The sequence below is a fragment of the Melospiza melodia genome, chromosome 8 (assembly GCF_035770615.1).
Source record: "Melospiza melodia melodia isolate bMelMel2 chromosome 8, bMelMel2.pri, whole genome shotgun sequence".
Classification (NCBI taxonomy): domain Eukaryota; kingdom Metazoa; phylum Chordata; class Aves; order Passeriformes; family Passerellidae; genus Melospiza; species Melospiza melodia.
In genome coordinates, this window is record NC_086201.1 from 22,652,465 (window position 1) to 22,678,065 (window position 25,601).

Below are 25,601 nucleotides of genomic sequence, written 5' to 3' on the forward strand. Positions count from 1 at the left end.
GGGTAAGAACAGCAGGGTAAGAATGTTTAGGCGTGTGCTAGAATTTATCCTTTGTCAATAAGGAACCTATGAAGAACATTTTTTTTGAAGTAACTTTCCAAGGCTGGCTGGTGGATAAGCTGTTTCTAACAGATGGCTGGATTGTCAACAGTTAACTCCCTGGTTTACATTGGAGAACTGCGTTTCTGTCTCATCTTTTGTTTCAGCAACTCTTTTTCTGCAGTGTAGTACAGGAACTGTAAAAGCAGCATAATAAATAAAGAAGGAGTCACAGACTTTATGGTGCAGAAAGCATGCTTTATTTCAAATGAACAATTCTATCTCAAGGAGGTTCAACAGCTACTAAGCTCTAATACTACATTAGGAGAACTAAAGCAAATTGAAGTGCAGACTGGTATTTGATGTTGTAGCAACAGTTTGTTTTCAAACTGTGGTTCATTGCTTAGTTGCCTGGAAGTGACTACTGGGTGTCTAATACTACCACACAAACTCACTCACTGCACCCTAAGAACCTCCGAGATGGGGTACTGCTGCTGCACTTGAATACCTAAATAGCTTTGTTGATTAAGGGGATGGCCAGGTGATGTTACTTTTTTAAAAGCTATTCAGGCAGTCAATATGTCAGAAACAGTACACGGTGGGTGAACAAAGTGCTGGCCGCTTGCACTTTGTCCAGAAATTGTCAGTCAGGTAGGACAATTATGACATAATCAGATGCAATGTAAAACATTAAAGCAATGCTTACAGGAGGGTAATTGCAAACATCACCAATGCCTTACATTTCTGATTCAACATAAATATTTGTGCACGTATGAAATACTGTGCACAGTATCATGTCTTAGGTGTAGGAAATCTTCAACAGGGAGCCTCTCTACCTGTTGAGGCATTCTTAGACATCAACAATGAGTTGAGGCGCAAAAATTAGTTAAATGTTGAGCTGGGTAGTCGTTTGCTAGGAAACTTTCCCCTGCCAACTGTTAGTTCCAAAAGTTACGTTTCAAAATGTCATAAAATAAACGGTACAAAACTTCATAACCGTTAACTTCGGCTATATACAGTATGTACATGTCAGTGAAAAAAGTGGTTTAAATTCTTAGGTCAATAATGACTATAAGTCATAATGTATAGGTCTGGACTTTGTCTCGTTCAGGTAGGTAAAAAAATATTTTTCTTTTATATTTACATATCAGATATTTCAGTCCGTATATGAATCACTTGTAAAAATACAAGTGTAAATAATACAGATTAAGCTCTCTAAGGTGATCGGATATTTATATTCACAGTGGCAGAATCGGTACCAAATTCATTCCCTAAATTCAGAGTATAAAGTCCACCGTCGTTCTTCTGGACATCCATGATGATCAGGGTGGTTAGATCTTCACTGGTTTCGATGTGGAATCTGCCTTGCTGGTCCTGACTGGTAATTTTTCTCCCTCTGCAGTACCATGTTATTTCAGGAGCAGGTTCACCCGAAAAGGCACAGGATAGTGTGAGAACTTTTCCTTCTTCAATGCTGATATCAGATGGGAGAGCTTCGATTTTGGGTGGTACTCCTTTATAAAATAGGGGAAGAAATACCAAGTTAGTCTGTTTTCACTAAGCCATGAAGCAGCTTTACTCTGAGGACTACTTCAGGATAGCTGAAGCACTAACTCTACCAATAATTGTAATGCTCACCTCTCAGACCTGATTTAAGCATTTTACTAGTTGAACTCTCCAGTTGAGCCATGCTAGATTTCCCCATAATACTGCTGGAGCTCATCTCTACAAAGGATTCTTTCATGGAGGACATGCTTTTGGCAGACATGCTTTCAAATTTCATTTCAGTCATGCTGCTACTGCTGAAACTGCTGAATGAAGCCTCTTGTTTAGAAGAAGCCATTTGAAAGGACTGAGAAGAAAAACTTTCGTGCATGCTTGCGTCGCCACTGGTCTTCAATACTACCTCTTTCGGAGGTTCTTCAACTAGAGCTGAGGAGCATTGCAAACATAGAAGGAAAAAGCAACAACATCACATTAACTAACAAAGTCATGCAGTTCTGTATGGTTAATTTTACAGAAATGAAGATGGCATACTTTGCTTTCAATGGAAAACTGCAGTGGAGTATACACTTGTTTACAATCATTTGAGTCAAGATATCGAAATCACAAACAGTAATTTAGAAATTAAAAAATAGGCAAAAACTTACAGTATGTATGAGCTTCAAGGAAAACCATACATACTTAAGAAAAAACAGGTCATCACACAGTGTTTCTTATTAGAACCATGACACTGAGAAATTAATTGTGTGTGCTCATTTGATATTTGTAGAAGCTGTGAAACGTTTTCAAGCTCTTAAAAACACAGAATAGTAAAATCTGTATTTCACTGCATTGTTTTGTAGCTGTAAAGGGCAACAGGAAAGCTCAATCACTGCAGCTTTGCTTTAAACCCACACAGTCATGCAAGCAAATCACCACCACACCTTGATGCTAGGAACTGGGATATGGTATAGCTAATAAAATAGTAAACCCAGTTCTATTAAATTGCCATAAAAATCTTTAACTGTGGAATGACTTCATTTTATTGTAACAGATTTTTTTAGTAAATAGATTTTTTTTTCCTTTTAGAAGAAGGAATAATTGCCAGCACCAAGGTCTTAACACACTCATCCGAGAACAAATGCTCATAGCTTTCTTTTACCATGCACCTGTTGATGTAATAGAGCACCTCTGTGCTACTCAGGGTGTTAAAAAGATTTCTAATGCTGTTTTAGGGCTGTATATGTAATTTAAAAAAAAAAAGATGAACATCTTAAAATACTGAAGTCAACACTGCCGGTGGATTTTATTGTAAGTCATTTTAGTAGACACACCACAGCAAAAAGTTGTGACTATTCTAAACACAAGATCTGAAGAGCAAACTTACGGAGTACAGTCAAAGATGCTGTAGCAGAACACTGCCCATGATAATTTTTTGCCTTGACTGTGTATTTTCCAGTGTCACTCACTGTGGCATTTCGAATCTCAAGAGAATATATATTTTTAGAGCGAGATACTCTGAGATGCGATGAAACTGCAATCTAAGGAAGGGAACAAAAATGGTTTCATTAAGATAAATTTTATGAATAATTCTATTTTTTCAAGTAAACATATTAAATGATTACTTACAGGTTGATTATTCTTTAACCACTCAACTTCAGGAGAAGGCTCCCCAGAGACTTCACAGGTGAACAACACGTCTTGTCCTTCATTGACATTTTGAGACTTCGGCTGCATGATGAATGCTGGTTCACTGGAGCGCTCTTTAGAAAGGGTCACAACATACTGGCATTTAATAATGCCTTCATCAGTTTTACCCTCACAGGTGAGTATACCTTCATCCTTACTACTGGCCTTTTTGATAGTTAGCGTGTGATCAGTTCCAGAAACGCCATATCTGTAATCATCTGAATTTCTCAGCTCCATTCCATTCAGCACCCATTTTACTTCAGAGGCACCAGGAATGTTGGCCTTCACTGTCACTTTTTGCCCTTCAGACATTGTCATTTTGGTTGAAGAAGCTGTAATTTCTGCTTTCATTTGTCTGACATCTTCTGTAACAACTGACTTTTTAATGACTTCTTGAACTGCAGATTTCTCTTCAGTTGCCACTACTGATTTCTTCTGGCTAGAAACCATAAGTGACTCATCTTCTTTCTGAACTGTTTTATGAGATTCAGTTGCACCTCTTACCTGGGAATAGATATTTTTAAATACTTGGCCAGTAAACTGGAAGTTAGTTTTTGAAACACCTCCTTCCCCAATAATTTCACAGGTATATTCTCCTTTATCAGATTCCATGAGCTCTTGGATTTTGAGCTCATAAGTGCCATCTGCTGCATAATGAAACTTGAAATGATGGTCTTCTTTCAGTTTTTTACCATCCTTATACCAAGCCACTTCTCTGACACTTAAAACATTGCTTTCAACTGCACAGGATAACTTTACTTTATCTCCAAGAGTTTCTGCTTTCAGATGTTGTTTAATCTTTGGTGGAGAAGCAGTTGGTAACTGTACTTTCTCTGTTACCATTTTGTCTGCAGGTGGTGACTTAGCTTTTGGGGGACTGCTGATGGGTTCAGGAGATTTCACTCGTTTAGGAGACTTAACTGGCTCTGGTGACTTTACACGAGGCTCAGGAGATTTGATCCTTGGAGGTGATGTAATTGCTTTTTCAGGAATTTTTGTTCTTTGAATGGTCAAAGTAAAGTGGGCTTCCTGTCTTCCTTCGGAGTTTTCCACCACAACAGTGTAACTTCCTTCATCTGATATCTGGACGGAAGAAATTTCAAAGGTAGACTTGTACTGTGTTCGTGTTACCTGGAAGCGCCTTGAAGAAACAATAGGCTGACCTGCACGGAGCCATGTTATTGTTGGTGCTGGTTCACCATCAACATCACAGGAAAATCTTGCAGTCTCCCCTTCAGAAACTGTGATTGACCGTGGCTTTGTAAGGATTGTTGCTGGCAGAGTGCTTTTAAATGCTTTGTGTGAAGTCCTTTCTTCCAGTGATTTTCTTTCAGCTGCAGTGACTTTTTCTTCAGAAGCAGCATAGTGTTCATAAGATAAAAGTGATTCTCTTGTTGATGACACTTCTGATTTGACCTCTCTTACTGAGGAACTTGCTTCTGTTTCAGATGCTTTCTTAAACGAGGAGATTGCATATGCTTCTGTTTTTGTCAAGTCAGGCAAAATTGACCTTGGTACTTCTTCATCTCTCCTCTGGGAAGAGTATGTAGTGTAATCTCCTCCAGTAACATCTAGTGTTGCATAATCAGAGCATTCCCCTTTGTAGTTTGTGCATACAGCTCGGTATGTTCCACTGTCATCAATGTGGCAGTCGAGAATCTCCAGAGTTAATACACCACTGGTATTGGTGAAGTGTATCTTACTGCTCTCTTGCAGCTCAATACCATTGTGGTACCACTTCACTTCGGCGGTTGGTTTTGACTGGACATTGAGAATGAACCTGGTATTATGGCCACACGGCACCCGGTGTGAGCGCATCCTCAGCGTAATGCGAGGAGCATGGTCTAGGGTGAAAGGCTGCTGAGTCAGAACTTCATATTTCCTTTCCATCGTTTTTTGAGTTTTCAGAGCAGATTTCATGGACTCGTATCTAGAAAATATATCAAATCTTGCCATCCTCTCAAACCGGGAGAGAGATCTTTCACTACCAACTGGGCTAGGTGAGCGTGGTCGAGTTCTCTCTGGTGTTGGGGATCTTCTCTCACTTTCTTCAGGAGGCCGTGAGCGAGGTCGAATTAATTCAGATACAGGACGCATCAACTCAATGTAAGTTGGAGACAGGGATCTTCTTCTCCTAAGTAATTTAGAGGAGGGTGAAAATTCCCTGCGAGCATATTGCACCATTTCTATTTCTTCTTCTTCTTCTGATGTGATCTCCGTTATTTCTCTTTCCCTCCTTCTCCTGAGTCTACTCTTTTCTTCCTCTGCCATATATTTAAGCTCACTCCTGTACCCAGAGAGTCGCTGATCAGTGCCAACAGGCCGGAGCAATTCTTCATCCTCCCGCTCATCCATTATTCTTTGCTTTTGTTTAGGTGGTCTGTAGGCAGCCCTGTCGTGACGTTGACGAAGCTCTGCATAGCTTGCACTTGTCTCAGCTTTAGTTGGAATGTGATAGCTTGAATACCTCAGCTCTCTTTTACTTTCTTCCTCTGAACTGACCTGTGCTCCTGCAGTAGAATATCGAAGGGCAGACAGTTCAAAGCGTGGGGGGCTTCTACTTGGTGGGGAAGCAGAAAAGCCCAACTCCAGCTCCTCTTCAAGGCGCAGTCTTTCCTCTTCAGTTCTCTTCATGGCAAGGTAGTCATCTATCGGCATGAGCAATTCCTCATCAGACAAGTCACCAAGCGAGCGCCTTCTTGGTCTATAGTGATATTCATACTCTGGAGATGGGGTATGCCGGCGTGCTGGTCTCACAATTTCAAGATCGTCTTGTGTCAGCTTTGGTATGCGCCATTTAGGCTTGTACTGATCAGAAATGCGAGGCAGCGGCATCACATAGAATTGCTCCCACCTGGAAAGACGTATGCGTTTCTGGCGTTTCTGAACAGTCCTCTCAAGTTTTCCTGGCATTTCATACTGGTCTCGCAGCCTCTTGTACCACTTCATGTCTGACAGAGGCACAAAGTGTTTAATTTGCTGATCTTCCTCAAGAGCAGCATGTTTGCGAGGCTCTGGGATCTCATATGGCATACGAAGTCTCCTTTCCTCCTTCTCCTTCTTTTCTTCTTTCTGAACTTCATATTCACCTTTAACGGTCTTTGTGCTAACAGCTGGTTTATATAAGATAGCAGCTTCTCTGAGAGCCTCTTGTGCAGTTTGTGTCAATGGAACAGCTTCAACCCCAGAAAGGATTTCTGCCATTCGTAAGGTCTTGTCAATTTGCCTCTGTACATGTTTCTCCCGCTCTTCTTCTGTCTTGTACTCACGCTTGACGTATTTCAAGCGTTCAACTTTTAGATAAGCCTGACAGCTTGTAGATCCAGCACTGTTTGTAGCAGTTACTCTGTAGTAGCCACTGTCTTCTGGTAAAGTATCTCTGATGTGCAAAGCATAGTAATCTAAACCTTCATGAATTATATCAAAGTTGGGACCAAAGGATAGAGGTTGACCATCTTTCTCCCATGTCAACGTTGGTTTTGGCACACCAGATACCCTGATCTCAAAACTGACATTTTGGCCTTCTTGACATTCAGCATTTGCCAGCAGTCTTTTAAACATTGGCCTGAGCGTGGCATCTGCTGGAGGGGGATGCGGAATCACAGTCAGCTTAGCTTTGCAGCTGTCTTCACCATATTTATTGCGTGCCACAATACTGTATTCAGCATCATCCTCTTCAGTGACATTATTGATGACAAGTTGATAAAGACCCTTATCTGATTCGAAAGTATACTTCCTATCATCATCCCCAGGTTTGATTTTCTGGCCTGATTTGTACCATGTTACGCGAGGTTCTGGGTGAACTGTTATAGTTACTCCAAACCTGACATTTTCTCCAACATAGGCAGTGCGGTTATACAAAGGCAGAGTAAATTCTGGGGGATGCTCTAATAGTCTCATAGTATCAACCCGTCGTTTCACTTTTCTAACAGTTCTGCATCTGTAGTGCTCAGAAATTTCTCTCACACCTTTAACAAAAAGTTCTGCATAAGAGCTGTCCTCACCATAATCATTCACCACCTTGCATCTGTAGGTACCATCATCTGTTTTAGAAACATCTTTGACATACATGGTTGCCACACCATCTTCATATTTGATTTCGTATTTCTCATTGCTTTCTAATTGCCTCATACCAAAGTACCATGTGACTTGTGTGGACTCATCATAGTTTTCAATCGTACATACATATTTGGCATGGCCTCCTTCTTCTGCAACATTATGCTTTATCTGCCCAGCAATAGGCCCAATGTCTATTGGGGCAACTTTAACTTTAGCCACTGTTATGCCTTTCTGGGATCTAATTGCACCTCCACAGGAAATGCGGGCTACTGACACAACTGTGTTCCACTCCTTCTTTACTAGAGTTTGATAGTAACGCCTGTGCCTTAAGGTCTTAATAGTTTTGGTGCTGGTCTTTTCTGTCTGCTGTTTTAGCCACACATGATTAAGCGCTTCAGCAGCTGTCATCCTAGATTTTCTTTCCTTTACTAGTAGGCGATCAATGAAGTCCATGGCTTCGATGCTTATGTCTTTGAATGCTTCATCCTCAAAGCTGTATTCAGCATTTAGAATATTTTCAATAACTTGTTGGTTTGTTTCAGCAATGAAAGGGTTAAGGCCACTGAGAAGTATGTATGTTAGAGCACCAACTGACCACATGTCCGTAGCTGTGCTGACCAAGTCATGGTGATGTACTTCAGGTGCATAATATTCAGGAGAAGTGAACTGGAGTCTAAAGCTGTCTCCAGGCCTCAACTGTCTGGCCTGACCAAATTCAACAATTTTAATTACAGAGCTTCTTCTTGTGAAGTAAATAATATTGTCTGGTTTAATATCAAAATGTCCAATGCTATGACGATGTAAAAATTCTAGTGCATCACAGACCTGGCGTACGTAATTTACTATTTCTCTTTCATTAAGTTCAAATGAAGCTGTGCTAATTCTTTCAAAGATGTCAACGCCAGAAATGAATTCAAAGATCATGACCAACTCTTCTAGGCTCTCAAATGACTCATGAAGATACAGGATATTTCGGTGCCTAGCAATGTTTAGGATGGAAATTTCTTTCTTTACCAAAACTTGGTCTGCACCCTTTACTTTGACAAATTTGGCTAGGTAAGTCTTTTTTGAAGCTGCCTCAACACAGCGGTGCGCAATGCCAAACTGCCCACGTCCAAGCTCTTCTGCAATCATGTATTTGTCATAGAGCTCCTTTGTAGAATAGTGACCTGCTTTAGCTGCCGTAATTTCTCTGGTTTCATCAACTTCTTCATCATAGTTCAATACTCTGGTCTTATCTTCCTTTGTTACAATTGGATCAGTAGGTTCAGAAGGCTGACTTTGGCCAAACTTGTTCTCTGCAATTACACGGAACTGGTAGGTGGTCTTGCCAAATAGGTTCACCACTGTGTATCGTGTATCACGAGCTTGTGCAACACGAATCCATCGCTCTGCTGTTGTAGCACGTTTCTCAACAATGTAGTTTATGATCCTGCTTCCACCATCAGTAGCTGGTTCATTCCAGGTTAAGTTGACTGAATCCCTTGAAATGTCAGTTACCTTCAAACCTCTTGGTGGATCAGGCACATCAGCCACATCTAATTCAACTGTTTTTTGATCAATTCCAAATCTGTTTTTGGCACAAACAATGTAAAACCCTGCATCTTTTCTGTCAACACCATTTGGGAAAACAAGAGATGTGAATGACCGTGTAACAATGACTTGGTAGTGTCCATTAGTATCGATGAGATCTTGTCCCTTCTGCCATGTGATCACAGGGGGTGGCTTGCCACTGAATGGAATCTTGATGCTCACCACTTCCCCTCGGAGAGCGTGAACAGCTCCCATGCCTTCCAAGTTTTTGGGCAAATGAATCTTTGCAGGAACTGGAATAGAAAGAGGAAGAAAAAACATGTAAGCAAAAGCACATGAGAAGAGCATCAACAGTCTAAATATTCAAAATTAAAATGAATTTGTCTTGATTATCAAGACCCTTCATTCACCTTCAACATCCAGAGAGGCAGTGCCAGACACAGATCCACCTTGGTTGGTAGCTCTAACTTGATATACTGTGGCATCATCATCTGTTACATTCGTGATGACCAGCTGGTAATATCCTCCCTTGAATTCCTGTATCTTGATCTTTTCCCCATCTGGCATGATTTCTTTGCCCTGTCTGTACCACTTGACAATTGGCTTAGGATGGCCAGTGACTTTGCAGACAAATGTGGCATTAGCTTGAAATTTCACATTCAGATTCCTTAGTTCTTCCTTGAAATGTGGAGCTTTAATTGGTACATCAGATTTTGGAATGACTGGTTCGGATACCTCACTCCACTCACTTTCACCACCAAGATTTTCACATTTTACACGGAACTCGTATTCAAGACCTTCAATAAGATCTTTCACAGAGTAGACTGTTTCACGAATTTCATCTGTTGTTACAGAAATCCACTTGTTTTGTTTTTTCTCACGCTTCTCAAGATAGTAAGTTCTAATCTTTGCACCACCATCACTTGCAGGTGGTTTCCATGAGACAACGCAAGAATCCTTTGTGACAGCACTTGCTACTGGCTGGCCAGGTTGTCCTGGTTTATCTGTAAAGAATAACAAAGTTCAAAAACTGAAGTGAGCTTGCCTTACTAATTAATTACAGGGTATGCTGGTTTTGGCTGGGGTAGAGTTAACTTTCTTCACAATGGCTACTATGGGGCTGTTTTGGATTTGTGCTGAACACAAGGTCGATAATACAGACATGTCTTTGTTATTGCTGAGCAGAGCTTACACAGAGACAAGGCCATTTCTTCTTTTTCTCACTTCCATACTGGTGAGAAGTTGGGGGTGCCTGGGAAGGTGAGAGGAGACACAGCCAGGACAGGTGAGCCCAGCTGACCAAAGGGATATTCCAGACATATGACACCATGCTCAGTAATAAAAGGGGGGAAGGGTGGGACATTTGGAGTGATGGCACTTGTCTTCCCAAGCCACTGTTACGTGTGATGGGGGCCCTGCTCTCCTGGAGATGGCTGAACACATGGGAAGCAGGGAATGAATTCCTTGTTTTGCATTGCTAGTGTAAGCAGCTTTCCCTTTTCCTATTAAATTGTCTTTATCTCAACCCAAGAGTTTTTCAGCTTTTACCCTTCTAATTCTCCCCTGATCCAAGAGGTGGGACAGTGATCAAACAGCTGTGTGGGGCTGGGCTTAAATGAAAACACAGGAGCATAAAGGCATTCATATTTTAGGCTCTACTTACCGAATGGAGGCTTTATAAAAACTATTGATGAGACCTCCAGTGCTTCACTAATGCCGTACATATTCTGAGCAGAAACACGGAAATAATAGCCTGCATTTTCAGTTAGGTTAACAATTCTACAGGTTGTGCCTGAAATACTTGAAGACACAAGTTGCCATTCTGCTCCTTCCTTGGCTTCACGTTTCTCTATGATGTAATTGGTTATCATAACACCTCCATCATCTTCTGGTGGTTTCCAGCTTATCACCACAGAATTCTTCAGTATAGACTCTATAACAATTGGTCCTACTGGTTTATCTGGTTTATCTGTACAAGAAAAAGCACAAAATTTTTATTTGTATTTCCAGTCAATATTTGAAAAAAAAATTCCACAAAATACTGAAAAGAAAATTAATTACCTTGTATTTCCACATTAAGTACAGTGTCAACTGTTCCAAATGTGTTACTGAGTTGTACTTTGTACTTCCCAGCGTGAGTCTTGTGCTGGACATTCTTAATAGCAAGATGAGTATACTGTTCTGTGTTCTCAATAGTAATTGTTTCTGATCCTCTCAAAGGCTTGTTGCCATGGAACCAAGTTATTGCTGGTACTGGCCGGCCAATATACACAACATGAAGGCGGAGGGTGCCACCTGCACCTGCATAGTATTTCTCTTTCAATGGGAAGCCAGGGTGGAACTGAGGAGGAGCCTGCAATAATAGCTTGCCACTAGTTTCAATTTCTCCAACATCATTGGTAGCCATACAAGTGTAGAGACCTTCATCCTCCTGTTCATCTGTCATTACTGTCAGCGTATGATTGCGTCCATCAGACGACATTTTGTATTTTCTGCTTTGTACCAGCTCTTTGCCAAAGCGGTACCATTTAATATCAGGCAAAGGTCTCCCAACAATCTGGCATGTCAGCTGAGCTGCCTCACCCAGTTTAGTTGTAACATCCTGCATTTCTTTTTTAATGGCAGGTGCTTCTCCAGCTGTGATAAAGAAAATAAGAAGAAAATAATGATGATTACTATGACATTTGCCTCTATTACTGTATTACTGTAAATTAGTTTTCATTTATACTTGATCCTCTTGAGAGACTGTCCTTTGGGATAGTCATGTTAGCAAATATCACATAAAACAAAATAGGAAGCATCTTAAATGCAGCATCATGGTTTATGACGTACCAATATTACAACAATATTACAACAGTAAATGTGACAGTGTATTTTTGCTTACATGTTAATTTAGTTTTCACTGCCATCGCAGTCCTTCGAGGTCTGCTGAGGCCAGTCTGATTTTCTGCAAAAACACGGAACTCATATTCTGTGGCCTCTAGTAAACCTCCTACTGTAAACTGCCTGTCCTTGATCCGTTCCTTATTGCATTTTTTCCAGGTGCTTTCTCCAGACTGGCGATATTCAACCCAATAGCCAAGGATCTCTTTGCCACCATCACTTTCAGGTCGTTCCCATTCTAATGTAATGCTGTCCTTGAAGATAGAAGTGATCTCAATTTCTCCAGGTTGGCTTGGTTTGTCTGAAAATTAAAATAAAACAGAAAATCAGTTTTTCTCAAAATGTCATTAAGCTGCTCTTCAAAAGATCTGTTAATGCGATCATTATCTTACCGAATGGATCCTTGCATACAACTGGTTCAGAAGCAGGACTTGCTTCACTTTCACCAATGTCATTTTGAGCAATGACACGGAATTGATATTCAGCATCTGGAACAAGTCCTGTGACTGTGTACATTGTAGTGGTAATCTGTGTCTTATTATGCCGGACCCATTTTTCTGTAGACGTCTCTTTCCGTTCAATATAGTAGCCAGTTACACGAGAACCACCATCATCTTTAGGTCTGGACCAGGACAAGTTGACAGAACTCTTTGTAACATCAAGGACTTCAGGTGGGTTGTTTGGAGGCTCTGGCGGATCTGTTAAAAATGGTAATAATAACAATAAAAAAATAACAGTGACACAGCATTAATATTTCTGCATATATTGTCGCACTTTTAGATCATAATGTAGTAATTAATTTCTCTTTTTTTTTGAGTTGAAAAGAAAACTTACTTAGAGGTGTCTTTGGTACTGCTGGTTCTTCAGATTTGAGAGATTTGCTAATACCAAAATGGTTTTCAGCAGAAACACGGAAGTGATATTCCACATTTTCTTTGAGTCCTTTCACCACTAGTGATGTCCCTTTCACTCTAGAGTCAACAGTGTACCAGGCAGTCTTCGGTACTTCTCTTCTCTCAACAATATAACCCAGGATATCTGCACCACCATCATCTGTAGGAGGTCTCCAGCTCACTCTGACAGAACGAGCTTGTATATCATCATACTCAAGTGGTCCTTCTGGTGGATTTGGAATGCCAATCACTCTGACTTTAATGTACACGGCTTTTTTGCCGCACTTGTTTTCCAGGACCAAATCATAGGTGCCCGAATCTTCTCTTTCTGCATCTTTGATCACAAGTTCTGTGTGAGTCTCAGAAGTCGCAATCATGGCCCTCTTGCTGACGTCCTGTCCTTCTTTTGTCCATTTGCATACTGGGATGGGCTTACCCTTAATGGGTATTGTAAGCCTGATTACTCCTCCTTGTCTCACCATGAGACCTTCTTGGTATTTTTCATCAAGTTCATAGTCAGGATATTCTGCAAACAAAAATAACATGTCATGATATGTCCTTCTACAGATGATATCATACCTGCTTTAGGCAAAAAAAATTTTTAGGACAGCTTTCAACAAGAGCTAAGGCTTGAAATGTCTTACCAAGCATTTCTGTAATTTTGACTGTTCCTGGCACTTCAGCAGGTTCTCCTGGCCCGCCAGCATTACAGGCTAGCACTCGGAATCTGTACTCTGCACCTTGAGGAAGATGTGTCAAGGTGTATTCCCGAATCTTGGTTGGTGTAGTATTGCATTTGGTCCATTCAAATTGATCAACCTTCTGCATCTCAATTAAGTAGCCAGTAACTTTAGAACCACCTTCATCTTCTGGAGGACTCCAAGCCAGGGAGACAGATGTTCTTGTAGTATCAGTGACTCTTGGATTCTGAGGTTTACCTGGAGGAGCTGGAAGAGAAGGTCAGATAGGCATGTGAGATTTGTTTCTAAGAATATTCAAAAACTGAAATAAATGCTAACTTTCAACTTACTCTCTAATAAGTCTATAGTGAATTTAAAAAGGAAGACTTTGAAAGAAAGATTTTCACTAATATTTTCTTTGTTTTCTCCAGTCAGAATCTCATTTGTTAGTACACCCAGAAAATTTTCCAAATTAGAATTAATTCTACCATAATGCCATTCCCTTCTACCGTCATGTGTTTAATATTTGTAGGAAATTACTTACCAATTGGATCTCTGGCAACAGCAGACTTGGAAGGACGGCTGGGTTTCCCAGTGCCTCTGGCATTGATTGCTGTGACCCGGTGCTCATATTCCAATCCTTCAACCAACCCAGTGGAACGGTAACGAGTCATGGTGACTGGAACTTTATTTGCACGGATCCATCTATCTGCTCTAACTTCTTTGCGTTCCACAATATAACCAGTAATCTGCGAGTCACCATCATCTTCTGGAGGATACCAAGTCAATGTCATGCCATCTCGAGAGATATCAAACACTTCTGGAGTGCCAGGAGGACCAGGAATACCTGTAAAAACATGACATGGAATTAGTGAAGAAAGTGTCAGACGACTTTATATACCAGTATGATGTGGCATATTGTGAATAACAATTTAATATCAATGTCTTATCAAACTCTTTTATTAGTAGGTACTGAAGTAATTTACAGATCAGGTAAAACTTCTTGTTTTGTAATGGGGTAGAGAACTTTTTCAAGACTGATGGTAGACCTGAGCAGAAAATCCAAGTTTACCATCCATATTCTGTGCAGTACATCTATAATACCTATATAGATTTATGGATGGAATATTTTCCTCTGGAAAATAACACGATTACTGTGCATTATAATGTACAATTTTATCTGGCAAAAGGAAGTAGCAACATCTAGAAAGTTCTATTATATCTGTGGATATATAAGCCAATTTAAATATATATTTTTAATTTTAAAGATAGACATTGAACAAAAATTAAGACTTACGGATTCTGCTCTTGCATTCTATAATTTCAGACTGCAGGTAAGATCCAATTCCAAAGCGGTTTGTAGCAGCTACACGGAACACATATTCTGCACCTTCAACAAGTCTGGTGAACTTAAATGTTGTCCTGGTTACTGATTCTGAAACTGGCAGCCATCCAGGACGGTGAGCATCACGCTGTTCTACCACATAACCACTAAGGGCAGCTCCACCATCCAGCTCAGGAGGCTCCCATGAGATGGTCACATAATTTGCATCAATTTCATCAATTCTGATAGGTCCAATAGGAGGTCCAGGCTTGTCTAGGGGAAAAAAAAAATGAAAAAAAGAAAAGAGAAGCTTACAAAACAGGTGCAAAAAACCAATCATATTTCTCATGTAAAAGTTTGAATGGAGGAAGGTTACGGACAATTATTTTGATGAACTCTTACCAAGGATTATAACCTTTACTGCATCAGTAACTGTTCCAGTTGTGTTCTTCAGTTCAAGTGTATACTCCCCTGTGTCATGTATGGTGGTCTCACGCACAGTTAGTTTGGCCATTTTGGCAGAAGTCTCCATTTTGATGCGTTCTGATTCTTTTAGTTTAGAACCAGCAAAGAACCAAGATGCAGTTGGAGGTGGTCGTCCTTCAATTGGAATGGCTAATTCAATGGGCTTGCCAGCAGGTACATGGATTGTCTTCTGAGGTATTCCACTGAAGTCAATTGTTGGTAGAACTAAGGAAACCAAATAATTGATATTTTAAATACCTGTTTTGTACCTATCACATTCTTTTGGTGTAAGCTTGACCCTATTGTTTTGAACAGTAGATACCTACCTTTTCGGTCTTGAACTGTCACTGCTGTGACAATCTCACGTGGTTCTGACACGCCCTTCTGATTCTGTGCTCTGACCCTGAACAAGTACTGTTCACCTTCATTGAGAGAGATAATGGTATGCTCGAACACAGTAGGCTTCAATGTCACTACCTTCAACCATCTTTCTGTTCCAGCTTTGCTGGCCTCGATGACATAGCCAGTCAATCTGCTGCCACCATCATGCAGTGGCTTCTCCCAGGCAAGTGTAACAGTTGATTTAGTGGTGTCAATCACTTCAAGTTTTTGTGGTACCATGGGGACATCAGATACCAGTACTGCATCAGATGTTTCACAGCCTTCACCAATGCCGTAAATATTTTCTGGTAGTACTCTGAAATAATACAAAGCTCCTTCCAGAAGTCCAGCAACTCTGTAAAATGTCTTGCTGCATTTGGTAGTGACTGTCTTGTAAGCTCTCATGGAAGCTTCACGTTTCTCAATTATGTAATTGTTGACTGGGGCTCCACCATCAATGACTGGAATGTCCCAAGTAAGTGTCACAGAATCTTTTGATACTTCCTTAACTCTCACTGCAGGTGGTGGACCAGGTGTGTCTAAAACAAACAAGCAAACAAGATTTTTTTTTCCCCTTTTTGGATCCTTTCATTTTACAGTCAATGATTACTTCTGCATAAAACAAAAATGCTGGGATTTGATTTATAAACTACCACAGCTCCAGAAATTATGTATTTGGAAATGAATGACACTTATTTCTGAGCAATGAGCATGCAGAGTACTGTAATGCTCATATACAATTGTAGCAGTACTTACCATACACTTTCACAGAAATAGTTGCAGATTTTTTTCCTGATTGATTTTCAGCCTCAATGATGTATTTTCCAGCATCATACCGATTAACTTTATCCACAATAAGCAGAGTGTAGCTGTCTGTAGTATCAATAATGCCTCGACTCACAAGGTCAACACCCTGCTTGCTCCATGTGATTACAGGAGCAGGTCTGCCAGATACAGAGACCATTAGGCGCAGGGAACCACCAGCTCTGACTGTAACTGTCTTCTTCAGATCATCAGCAAGCTCAAGTTCAGGTGTTTCTGATGAAAAGTATAAGAAGTATGGAATTAGTTAATCTTATAAAAGTCCTAAAGGAAAATATGGGTTCATTAAAATATATATTAGGTTTTCAAATTACCTATTCTTTCCACAGGTTCTATTTCTGCTGATGATTCACTAAATTCACTCATACCATTCACATTTGTTGCAGCAACTCGGAATTGGTATTTCTGGTTTGTTTTAAGACCAGTCACGGTGAACTCAGCATTCCTCAGAGTGGCGGCTGTATGTGCTCGATACCACTGTTCACTACCTTCTTCTTTCATTTCAAGAACGTAGCCTAAGAGGTCAGCACCACCATCATATGTGGGCTTTGACCATGCTAAACTGATGCTGTGCATTGTAGTATCCACAACTCTTGGAACTGAAGGTGATGCAGGAGTGTCTTTGAAAAAAAAGAAAATGCATTTTATATTGGTACAGAAAACATTTTACAGTCAAAACCAATTTCCAGACAGCTAATTCTAGGAAATACATTTAATATGAACTGTAACTGTTTTTAAGTTATTCCAATACTATCTAGTTCAGTGAGTTTATGTGTGGTTATGGCTTTCTTAGTTAAAGTGTCAATGTGAGTTAATGCTCCATTATTAAAAATAAACATCAAAACATGTTTTAAATATAGAAACTTACATGATGGTTCTTTACATAATATGTATTGTGAAGCTTCGCTAGGTTCACTGTTTCCAGCAGCATTCACTGCAGTGACACGGAACTGGTACTGGCCCCCTTCCATGAGACCAGTGACTTTCAGTCTGGTGTCATAAATGGTATAATCTCTATTCACTCGTGTCCAGCGCAGACTCTTCCTTTCTCGTTTGTCCACAAGATAGTCCTTAATCTCACTGCCACCATCCGATTCTGGTTTCGACCACTGAATAATGATATGCTCCTTGCCAACGGTCACTTCTTCAGGAGCACCAGGCTGTGTTGGAATAGCTATTTTATAAAGGTGAGGAGAAAAAAAGATTGTTCAACACATTGTTTATCCATGAGAATTATTCAACAAATTCTGATGCAGAATGGAAGGTAGTAATACTCACTGAAAGCATTCCTGGCAATCACAGTTTCTGATTCAAGTGGAACACCTGGTCCATATTTGTTGACAGCTCTCACACGGAAAATGTATTCATTATTTTTAATAAGTTTTGTTACCACAGTTGATAAAGTCTGGCATTCAGCCTCAACAATAACCCAATGAAGTCTGCTGGTTTCACGCCTTTCTATGATGTAGTGAGTGATTTCTGCACCTCCATCTTCCTCAGGAATGTTCCATGCCAGAGTACATTTCTCCTCTGTTACTCTGCTAACTGTGATTTTGCCTGCACATGGACCTGGTGAATCTGTGTAGGAATCAAAATAAATACTGTCATTAGTGGCTAAGGAAAAGCTTCTCATTTAAAAGAATGCTGATTTTTTTCAGTATACTAAGTATTAATACTAATCATGGGATACATACCAAGCACTTTGACAACAACAGAAATTTGTTTCATCCCACTGGCATTTTTAACTGTCAGGGTATATTTTCCACTATCACTTCTGTCACAGAACTTGATAATTGCAATAGCTCGTTTGCTGGTATATTGCAGAGATATCTTTTCACATAGCTCCAGTTCCCTGTCACCTTTGGACCAGAAGACTTTTGGTTCTGGTTTTCCACCAACGGCTGCATCAAGAACAAGATCTGATCCAGCCCTAATGCTCAGAACTTCTCCCTGCAGTCTGGCATCAAGTTCAGCCTTTGGTGGTGCTGGAAAAAGAGATTTGGAAAAAAATTACATGACAGTACTAAAAATAGAACATCATGTTTCTAAAAGTTCCAAGTAAATATTCCTTACTGTATTCATCTTTGCAAATGACAGCACCAGTTGATTCAGATCCTTTGCTAATCACACCAGCAGCATTCTTTGCTAGTACACGGAATTCATAGGCTTCATCTTCACTAAGAGCTGTCACAGTAAAAAAGTTTTCTGAGACAATGGTATAATTGCATTTCAGCCAACGTCCATCACCAGATTCGTTATATGGTTTGCGCTCAACAATATATCCGATTATTTTGCTTCCACCATCATAAAGTGGAGGTGACCAGCTCAGTGACACTGTAGATCTGGTGACATCTGTTACTTCTGGTCTTCCTGGTGGATCTGGAGGAATAAAGCAGAAAAAATGAGAAATGCAATCCTATTTTAGCTTAAGTAACAACATAACTCTAAAAGTAATACTTACCAACTGGATTTTGAGCCACTACAGGTCTGGAAGCTTCACTAGCTTTGCTAACACCTGCAGCATTTAGAGCATAGGTTCTGAATTGATATTCTAGGCCTTCCACCAACCCTGTGACTTTATAGTTGCAGTCACAGCATGGTACTTTGTTCTCCTTCACCCAAAGGATGGTGTTGCGCTCCTTCTTTTCCACCCAATATCCAATGACTTTGCTGCCGCCATCATGATAGGGTTCCTCCCAGCGAATGGCCATGGCACTTGCAGACACAGAATAGACTTCTGGCCTTGAGGGTGGGCTTGGTGGGACTAGACATGAAAAAGGTGGGGAGGAAAATGTTAGTAACTCTAAATACCTTAGTCAGAAGAAAAGAACAAATTTAGAAGTGTTTCACTTACCAAATGGATGCTCAGCAACTACTGTTTTTGATTCAACTGGCTTGCTGACACCAAATCTATTTTCTGAGCTCACTCGGAAACTGTACTCTTGATATTTTGTGAGATGACTGACTTTGATCTGTGTGCGTTTCACACTGGAGTTCACCAGCTGCCATGCTGTTGTGCCAGATTCACGTTTCTCTACAATGTAGTTTGTAATGTCACTGCCACCATCATCTTCAGGTTCTTTCCAGGTCAACACACAGGACTCAGCAGATACAGACGATATTTCAATTGGGCCTGTGACAGGACCTGGCCTTCCTATGACTACCACTGTGACAGTAAACGTTTTCACACCAGCAGTGTTCTCAAGTGTAAGGTAGTATTTACCAGAGTCACCTCTCATACTGTCTTTTACAGTCAGCGTGGTTCGGTCTTTTGTTGTCTTGATGGTCACTCTTTCAGTTTCCTTCAGCCTCATCTCCTCAAGTTTCCAAGTCACTTTTGGAGCTGGGCGCCCACTGATTGGTATATCAATAGTAAAGGTGCTTCCAGCCTTGCATGTTATAAGCTGTCTGCTTATGTCGCTGAGATCTGCTGTTGGTTCAATCTGTGGCTCCTTAACAATAACAGAAGAGAAAGCTTCTCTTGGCTCACTGTAGCCAGCATCATTCTTTGCCTTCACCCGGAACTCATATTCTGTGTTCTCCACAAGGCCTTCAATGGTGAAAGTAAGTTGCTTGGTTTGTCCAGCTCCAGTCCAGGAGTCAGATCCTTTTTGTCTCATTTCAAGAAGGTATCCAGTAATACGGCTACCACCATCATGATCAGGTTTAAGCCAAGCTAAAACTACAGAAGATTTGGTTGTATCAACAATATCTAGTCTCTTAGGTGGAGCAGGTTCTTCTGTGGCCACAACTGGTTCTGTTAATTCACAGGGTTCACCTACACCATATTCATTTTCTGCTGATACTCGGTAGTAATACGGCATACCTTCTGCTAGATCTGTGACCTTAAAGATTTGCCGAGTGCATTTTGAACTCACTACTTGCCAGCTACGACGACTTGCTTCACGTTTTTCCACAACATAGTGGTGGATACGAGAACCTCCGTCCAGAACAGGAGCATCCCACATTAAAGTAATAGATGTTCGAGTCACATCTTTAAAGGTAATAGGACCTGGTGGACCAGGTGTGTCCAAAACCTTGACAGTAAATGTAATAGACTTGCTTCCACTGTTGTTTTCCACAGTAAAGACATACTTGCCAGCATCATTTCTATTGCATTCCTCTACAGTCAAAGTGCTGAATGAATCAGTTGTTTGAATGTCAGCACGCAAACTAAGATTAGCATCTGCTTTGGACCACACCGCAGTAGGAACTGGCCTTCCAGAGAAAGCAATAAACAGACGAATGCTTGCACCTGCTCTTACAATATGAGTCTGCTTGAAGTTTGCATCAATGTCAAGTTCAGGTGCAGAAAGCCTGTCCACAGTTTGGACTGAAGCAGGAACTTCGCAACTTTCTCCTCTGCCAGCACCATTGACAGCACTAACTCTGAATTTATAGTGTTCTCCTGCCTCCAAATCAACAACAGTATATTTAGTAGCAATAACAGTCTCTGCATTGACTTTCTGCCATGCTTCAAGATCAGCCTTGCACATCTCAATGATGTACCCAATTATTTCCATGCCTCCATCAAAAACTGGCTTTGTCCACTCTAAGCTTACACTAGTTTTTGATGTGTCTGTCACCTTGACAACATTAGGAGCACTTGGCGGGCTGACTGGTTCTCTGCATTTAATCAGCTTCGAAACGTCGCTTGGAGGTCCAACCCCTGCAGCGTTTTCAGCCATGACATGGAACTCATACTCATTGCCTTCAATAAGGCCAGTTACTCTGTATCTGTTCTCAGTAATGGGCCTCTTGCTGGATACTTTAACCCAGCGCATGCTCTTCTTTTCTCTCCTTTCAAGAATGTACTCATTTATCTCGCTTCCACCATCTGACTCTGGTCTTGCCCATGTGAGTGTGATACTGTCTCCTGTTACATGGGTAGGCTCTGGAGTTCCTGGTGCATCAGGGAGAGCTAAAACCAAAGAAAAACGTCATTAGAAGGACAAGATGGTAACTCCATGGGTATTTGTGCAGAAGGAGATGGAAACTTACTGTAAGGTATTTGTGCGATAACTGGATCAGACTCCAATGGTCTGCCAACTCCAAATTTGTTCACTGCAGAGACACGGAACTGATACTCATTGCCCTTAATTAATTTAAGTGCTGTATAGCTGCAAGCTTCACATTTATCTTCAACTAATGCCCAAGCAATCCTGCTGGTTTCACGTTTTTCAATTATGTAGTGAGAAATAGAAGCACAGCCATCATTAGCTGGAGGCTCCCACCATAATGTGACTTTTTCTCCAGTGATGTTTGTGAATCGTATTGGTCCACCAACTTTTCCTGGTGTGTCTGCAATATCAAAGGTTCAGAGTTATAATTTGCTGACACTTAGAATAAAATACTATTTTTAAAAAAGCATGCTGAAAGTGCTTGGTGCAGTACCTTGTACTCTGATGGTAATATCTTCTCGTTTAGTGCCTGATGCATTTTTGGCTTCTACTGTGTAGACTCCACGATGTTCCCGGACAGCATCTCTAATGAAGATTGTACTATGTCCAATAGCTGTAGTTATTTCTATACTCATCATTTTATCAATCTCTTTACCATCCTTAAACCATGTCACTTTAGGTACTGGACGTCCTCTGATTAGAGCTTTAAGTCTAATGCTCTCTCCAGCTTTAACAGTAACGCCTTCGAAGTGTTCAGCACCAAATTCAATTGTTGGAGCAACTAAAAAAGGAAAATATAAATCAATTTCCATATAGCTAAATACTTTTCTGGTACTCTCCTAAATGTACTAATTATAAAAGTCTGTGAAATATAAAATTATTTCCCTTACAGAATGTCATTCTCCAAATAGCAGTTATTATATGAATGACAAATTTATTTTTCCTGTAACTATCCATAAGTGCATCATATATATATATTTGCACATATATGAAGGTGAAAGGTATGGTTAATATGTGATGTTAATAGTATGCCAAACGACTTGAGGCACATTTTAATTTTGAAATTATTCTGTACATTGGAATATTACAGTCCGTGCCTTTCCAATTTTGCTGCTGCTGCTTATCCAAGAGCAATGTAGAGTGCTATGCTTTTCAGCAATTGATTATGTATGTCTGCCAGATTTGGATCTTTAATTTAGACCCTCCCACCTTGGAGTATGAACATAAGTGTTCTGAATTGACTGTGAGGACCTCAGTCACAAGTTCTTTGCCCCTTGACTTCCCACTTCCCATCAGTACAGCCAGAAGCTATCTGGCTTCAATACCCAAGCATATTAAAAATAATTCTTACCATTTTCATCTCTGGTCATGATATAGCCTGAAGACTGTGAAGGTGGGCTGATGGTACCAACAGCATTTCTTGCGAGCACTCTGAATTCATACCGGTCACCTGGACTGAGCCCCGTGACTGTGTACTGGCACTCACTGACATCAGTAAAGTTACACCTGAGCCAACGGTCTGCACTTCCTTGCCGCTTCTCAATGCTGTAAGCCACAATCTTACTGCCTCCGTCACGCAGAGGGGGGTTCCATTTCAGGGTGATGGTCTCCCTAGTGACATCAATGTAATCAGGAGTACCAGGTGGGTCTGAAAGGAAAATAATGAAGATTTATTTTTATTACTGCTCACAATAATCTACAAGAACAGAATTTTCTTGGATGAGTGATTAGTTATTCACTTACCCACTGGAGAGACTGCCAAAGTATATTTGCTTGGCTCACTAGCTCGGCTTAGACCTGCAGCGTTTTCAGCATATACTTGGAACTGGTAATCCAGGCCCTCAAGCAGTCCAGTAATCCTGTATTCTCTGTTAGATATTAATGCAACATTAACCTTCTGCCACAAAATACTGTTTCTTTCCTTCTTTTCAACATGGTATCCCATAATCTCCGAACCGCCATCATAAACGGGAGCGTCCCAAGAAATGCTCATTCCATCAGCAGTTACGTTGTATACAACAGGCTTGCCTGGGGCACCTGGTGGTTTAAACTGGTGCTTTGCCACAACATCCGCTGAGACAAGAGGTGGGCTCACTCCGTATCTGTTTTCTGCACGAACTCTAAACTGATATTCAGTATCTTTAACAAGGTTTGGTACTTTGAAGGTTGTTCTTGCAGCACTTGAACACACCAGCTTCCAATTCATTTGTGATGTTTCTCTCTTCTCAATGCTGTAGCCAGTAATTTCTCCTCCCCCATCATCATCAGGAGCCTCCCATGACAAAACTACACTATCTGCTTTGATTTCATCTATTCTTAAAGGTGCTTTTGGCTTAGATGGAGGACCAAGAGTGATTACAGTGATTGTGAATGACTTTCTGCAGACTACATTATCAAGAATTAAAGTATATTTGCCACCATGCTCCTTTTTCACATTCTTGATACTTAAACTTATCTTGTTTTCAGTTTTCTTGAAACGAAGATGTTCTGTTTCTTTAAGAGGGAGGTTGTCCTTGAGCCAGCTCATTGATGGATTAGGTTTACCTTTATAGGGCAATTCAACGTGCAGATTATGTCCAATTCTTACTGCAATCTGACCTCCAGGAATATCAGAAAGGTCAGCCTCAGGTGTTATAATAAGTTCTTTCACAGTAATGGGTCCAACAGTAACAGAGTCACTCATGCCTTTTTCGTTTTTAGCAAAGACTCTGAATTCCATGACAGAGAGCTCTTTAAGTTTGTCAGCTACAAATTCACAGCTCTTGCTTGTGCCTGCATATGTCCATTCTTTCTCTTCCTGAAGTTTCTTTTCAATAACATAGTCTGATATAATGCTACCACCATCATAGTCAGGTTTGCTCCACTGCAATTTAACAGAACTCTTTGTAGAGTCTTTCATGGCTAGGTCTTTTACAGGTCCAGGTACGTCAGCAGCTTTCACTGGTTCAGTGGTCTCACAAGGTTCACCTAGACCAATTTCATTTTCAGCAAGAACACGGAAAAAGAATGCAGTCTTTTCTGACAGGTTAGTCAGTTTAAAGGTGGTATGAGAACATTTTGTTGTAACAGTTGACCAGGCCCTCTTTGTAGCATCTCTTCTTTCAACAACATAATTTGTTATTTCAGAACCACCATTGATGAGAGGTGGCTCCCAGACCAGTGTAACTGTGCCACGAGAAACATGCTTGAGCTGCAGCTTCTGGCATGCAGAAGGTGTGTCAAGTACTTTTACATTCACAAATGATGATTTTGCTTCTCCAACTCCATTTTCAATTGTAAGAACATATTTTCCTGTATCATTTCGTGTAACTTGAGGAATAACAAGTAGTGTAGATGAGTCTGTGTTTTGGATGATATATCTTTCATCAGTACCAAGATTCTTGTCCCCCTTTCTCCATGTGACTGTTGGCGGAGGTCTTCCCTTGAATGGAATCGTTATTTCCACATCTTCGCCTGCTTTAGCAACAATAGATGTCCGAAGAGCAACATCCAGATCAATCTCTGGTGCCACTGTGGAAATAAATAAAAAATTAATAATTCATACTTGGAATGTAAAATAAGAAATGGTTTTAAAAAAACCCCAAACACACAGGAAAATGATAAATCACAAAGAAATACAGTACCAAGAATATCTTTAGCTTGAACGGGTTCCATCATTTCAATAGGCTCTCCTTGTCCAGCACAATTCATAGCAGATACACGGAAATAGTAATTAACACTTGGCTGAAGGTGGGATACAACATATTCAGTTGTTCTCACTTCTCCCTTGGTACTGACTACAGTCCATTCTTGCTCTTCACCTTCCCTCTTCTCCACCACATAGTGGGTAATTGGACTTCCTCCATCATAGGCAGGTTTAATCCAGCCAAGGGTAACAGATGTCTTGGTTGTGTCCACAACTTTCAGCTTTGTTGGTGTGCCTGGCTTATCTGTAAATGATAGTTTATGGGGAAAAAAAACACCAATCAGAATCCCACTAATTGTAAGAGGAAGAAAAATCTGCCCTCAATTAGTTGCTATAATCCCAGCCTAACTACTAATTTTCCGTTGCTTTCTAACCTATTGGAAGAAATGCACATTGAATCTTACCAACAGGATCTGCAGCTTTGTAGAAGTCAGAAGCCTCAGAGAAGGGACCTGGTCCAGCTGCATTGACGGCACAAACTCGGAAATGATATTCGCTATTTTCAGTCAGACCTGTTACTTTCTGTCTGGTGTCCCGAATGGTTTCTTTAGAGACCTTGAACCAACTCAGACTCTTCTTGTCACGTTTCTCCAGAAAATATCCTGATATTTCACTGCCTCCATCAACAGTGGGCCTACTCCAGACAACAGTCATGGAATTCTTGGTTATCTTCGTGACTTCTGGTGTACTAGGTGGTCCAGGTGTGACTGAATAAAAAATCATTTGTCAGTAAATCAGAGCTACTTACAAACAGTACACAAAACA

General features: G+C 40.6%; 1 protein-coding gene across 20 annotated transcripts in view; it reads right to left on the reverse strand.

Annotated features, from left to right (window-relative positions):
* Nucleotides 1-276: 276 nt before the first annotated feature.
* The window catches only part of TTN (titin), a 238,040-nt gene continuing 212,715 nt past the window's right edge, over nt 277-25,601 (reverse strand). For 19 of the 20 annotated variants that reach the window (XM_063162226.1, XM_063162223.1, XM_063162220.1 and 16 more), the window contains 29 exons: nt 25,241-25,543; nt 24,775-25,080; nt 22,895-24,661; nt 22,503-22,799; nt 21,645-21,932; nt 21,252-21,551; nt 19,105-21,171; nt 18,712-19,014; nt 18,324-18,629; nt 17,945-18,235; nt 17,529-17,828; nt 17,119-17,424; nt 16,565-16,870; nt 16,185-16,466; nt 15,374-15,967; nt 14,985-15,272; nt 14,556-14,855; nt 13,803-14,105; nt 13,223-13,525; nt 12,520-13,104; nt 12,078-12,383; nt 11,687-11,986; nt 10,864-11,439; nt 10,466-10,771; nt 9,213-9,806; nt 3,151-9,095; nt 2,909-3,062; nt 1,678-1,971; nt 277-1,553 (listed from right to left, as the gene is read on the reverse strand). In XM_063162226.1, coding sequence (XP_063018296.1) covers nt 1,255-1,553; nt 1,678-1,971; nt 2,909-3,062; nt 3,151-9,095; nt 9,213-9,806; nt 10,466-10,771; nt 10,864-11,439; nt 11,687-11,986; nt 12,078-12,383; nt 12,520-13,104; nt 13,223-13,525; nt 13,803-14,105; nt 14,556-14,855; nt 14,985-15,272; nt 15,374-15,967; nt 16,185-16,466; nt 16,565-16,870; nt 17,119-17,424; nt 17,529-17,828; nt 17,945-18,235; nt 18,324-18,629; nt 18,712-19,014; nt 19,105-21,171; nt 21,252-21,551; nt 21,645-21,932; nt 22,503-22,799; nt 22,895-24,661; nt 24,775-25,080; nt 25,241-25,543 — 18,569 coding nt within the window. In that variant the 3' untranslated portion in view covers nt 277-1,254. The remainder of the gene's footprint in view (nt 1,554-1,677; nt 1,972-2,908; nt 3,063-3,150; nt 9,096-9,212; nt 9,807-10,465; nt 10,772-10,863; nt 11,440-11,686; nt 11,987-12,077; nt 12,384-12,519; nt 13,105-13,222; nt 13,526-13,802; nt 14,106-14,555; nt 14,856-14,984; nt 15,273-15,373; nt 15,968-16,184; nt 16,467-16,564; nt 16,871-17,118; nt 17,425-17,528; nt 17,829-17,944; nt 18,236-18,323; nt 18,630-18,711; nt 19,015-19,104; nt 21,172-21,251; nt 21,552-21,644; nt 21,933-22,502; nt 22,800-22,894; nt 24,662-24,774; nt 25,081-25,240; nt 25,544-25,601) is intronic. The other variant, XM_063162224.1, reaches the window with a different exon arrangement.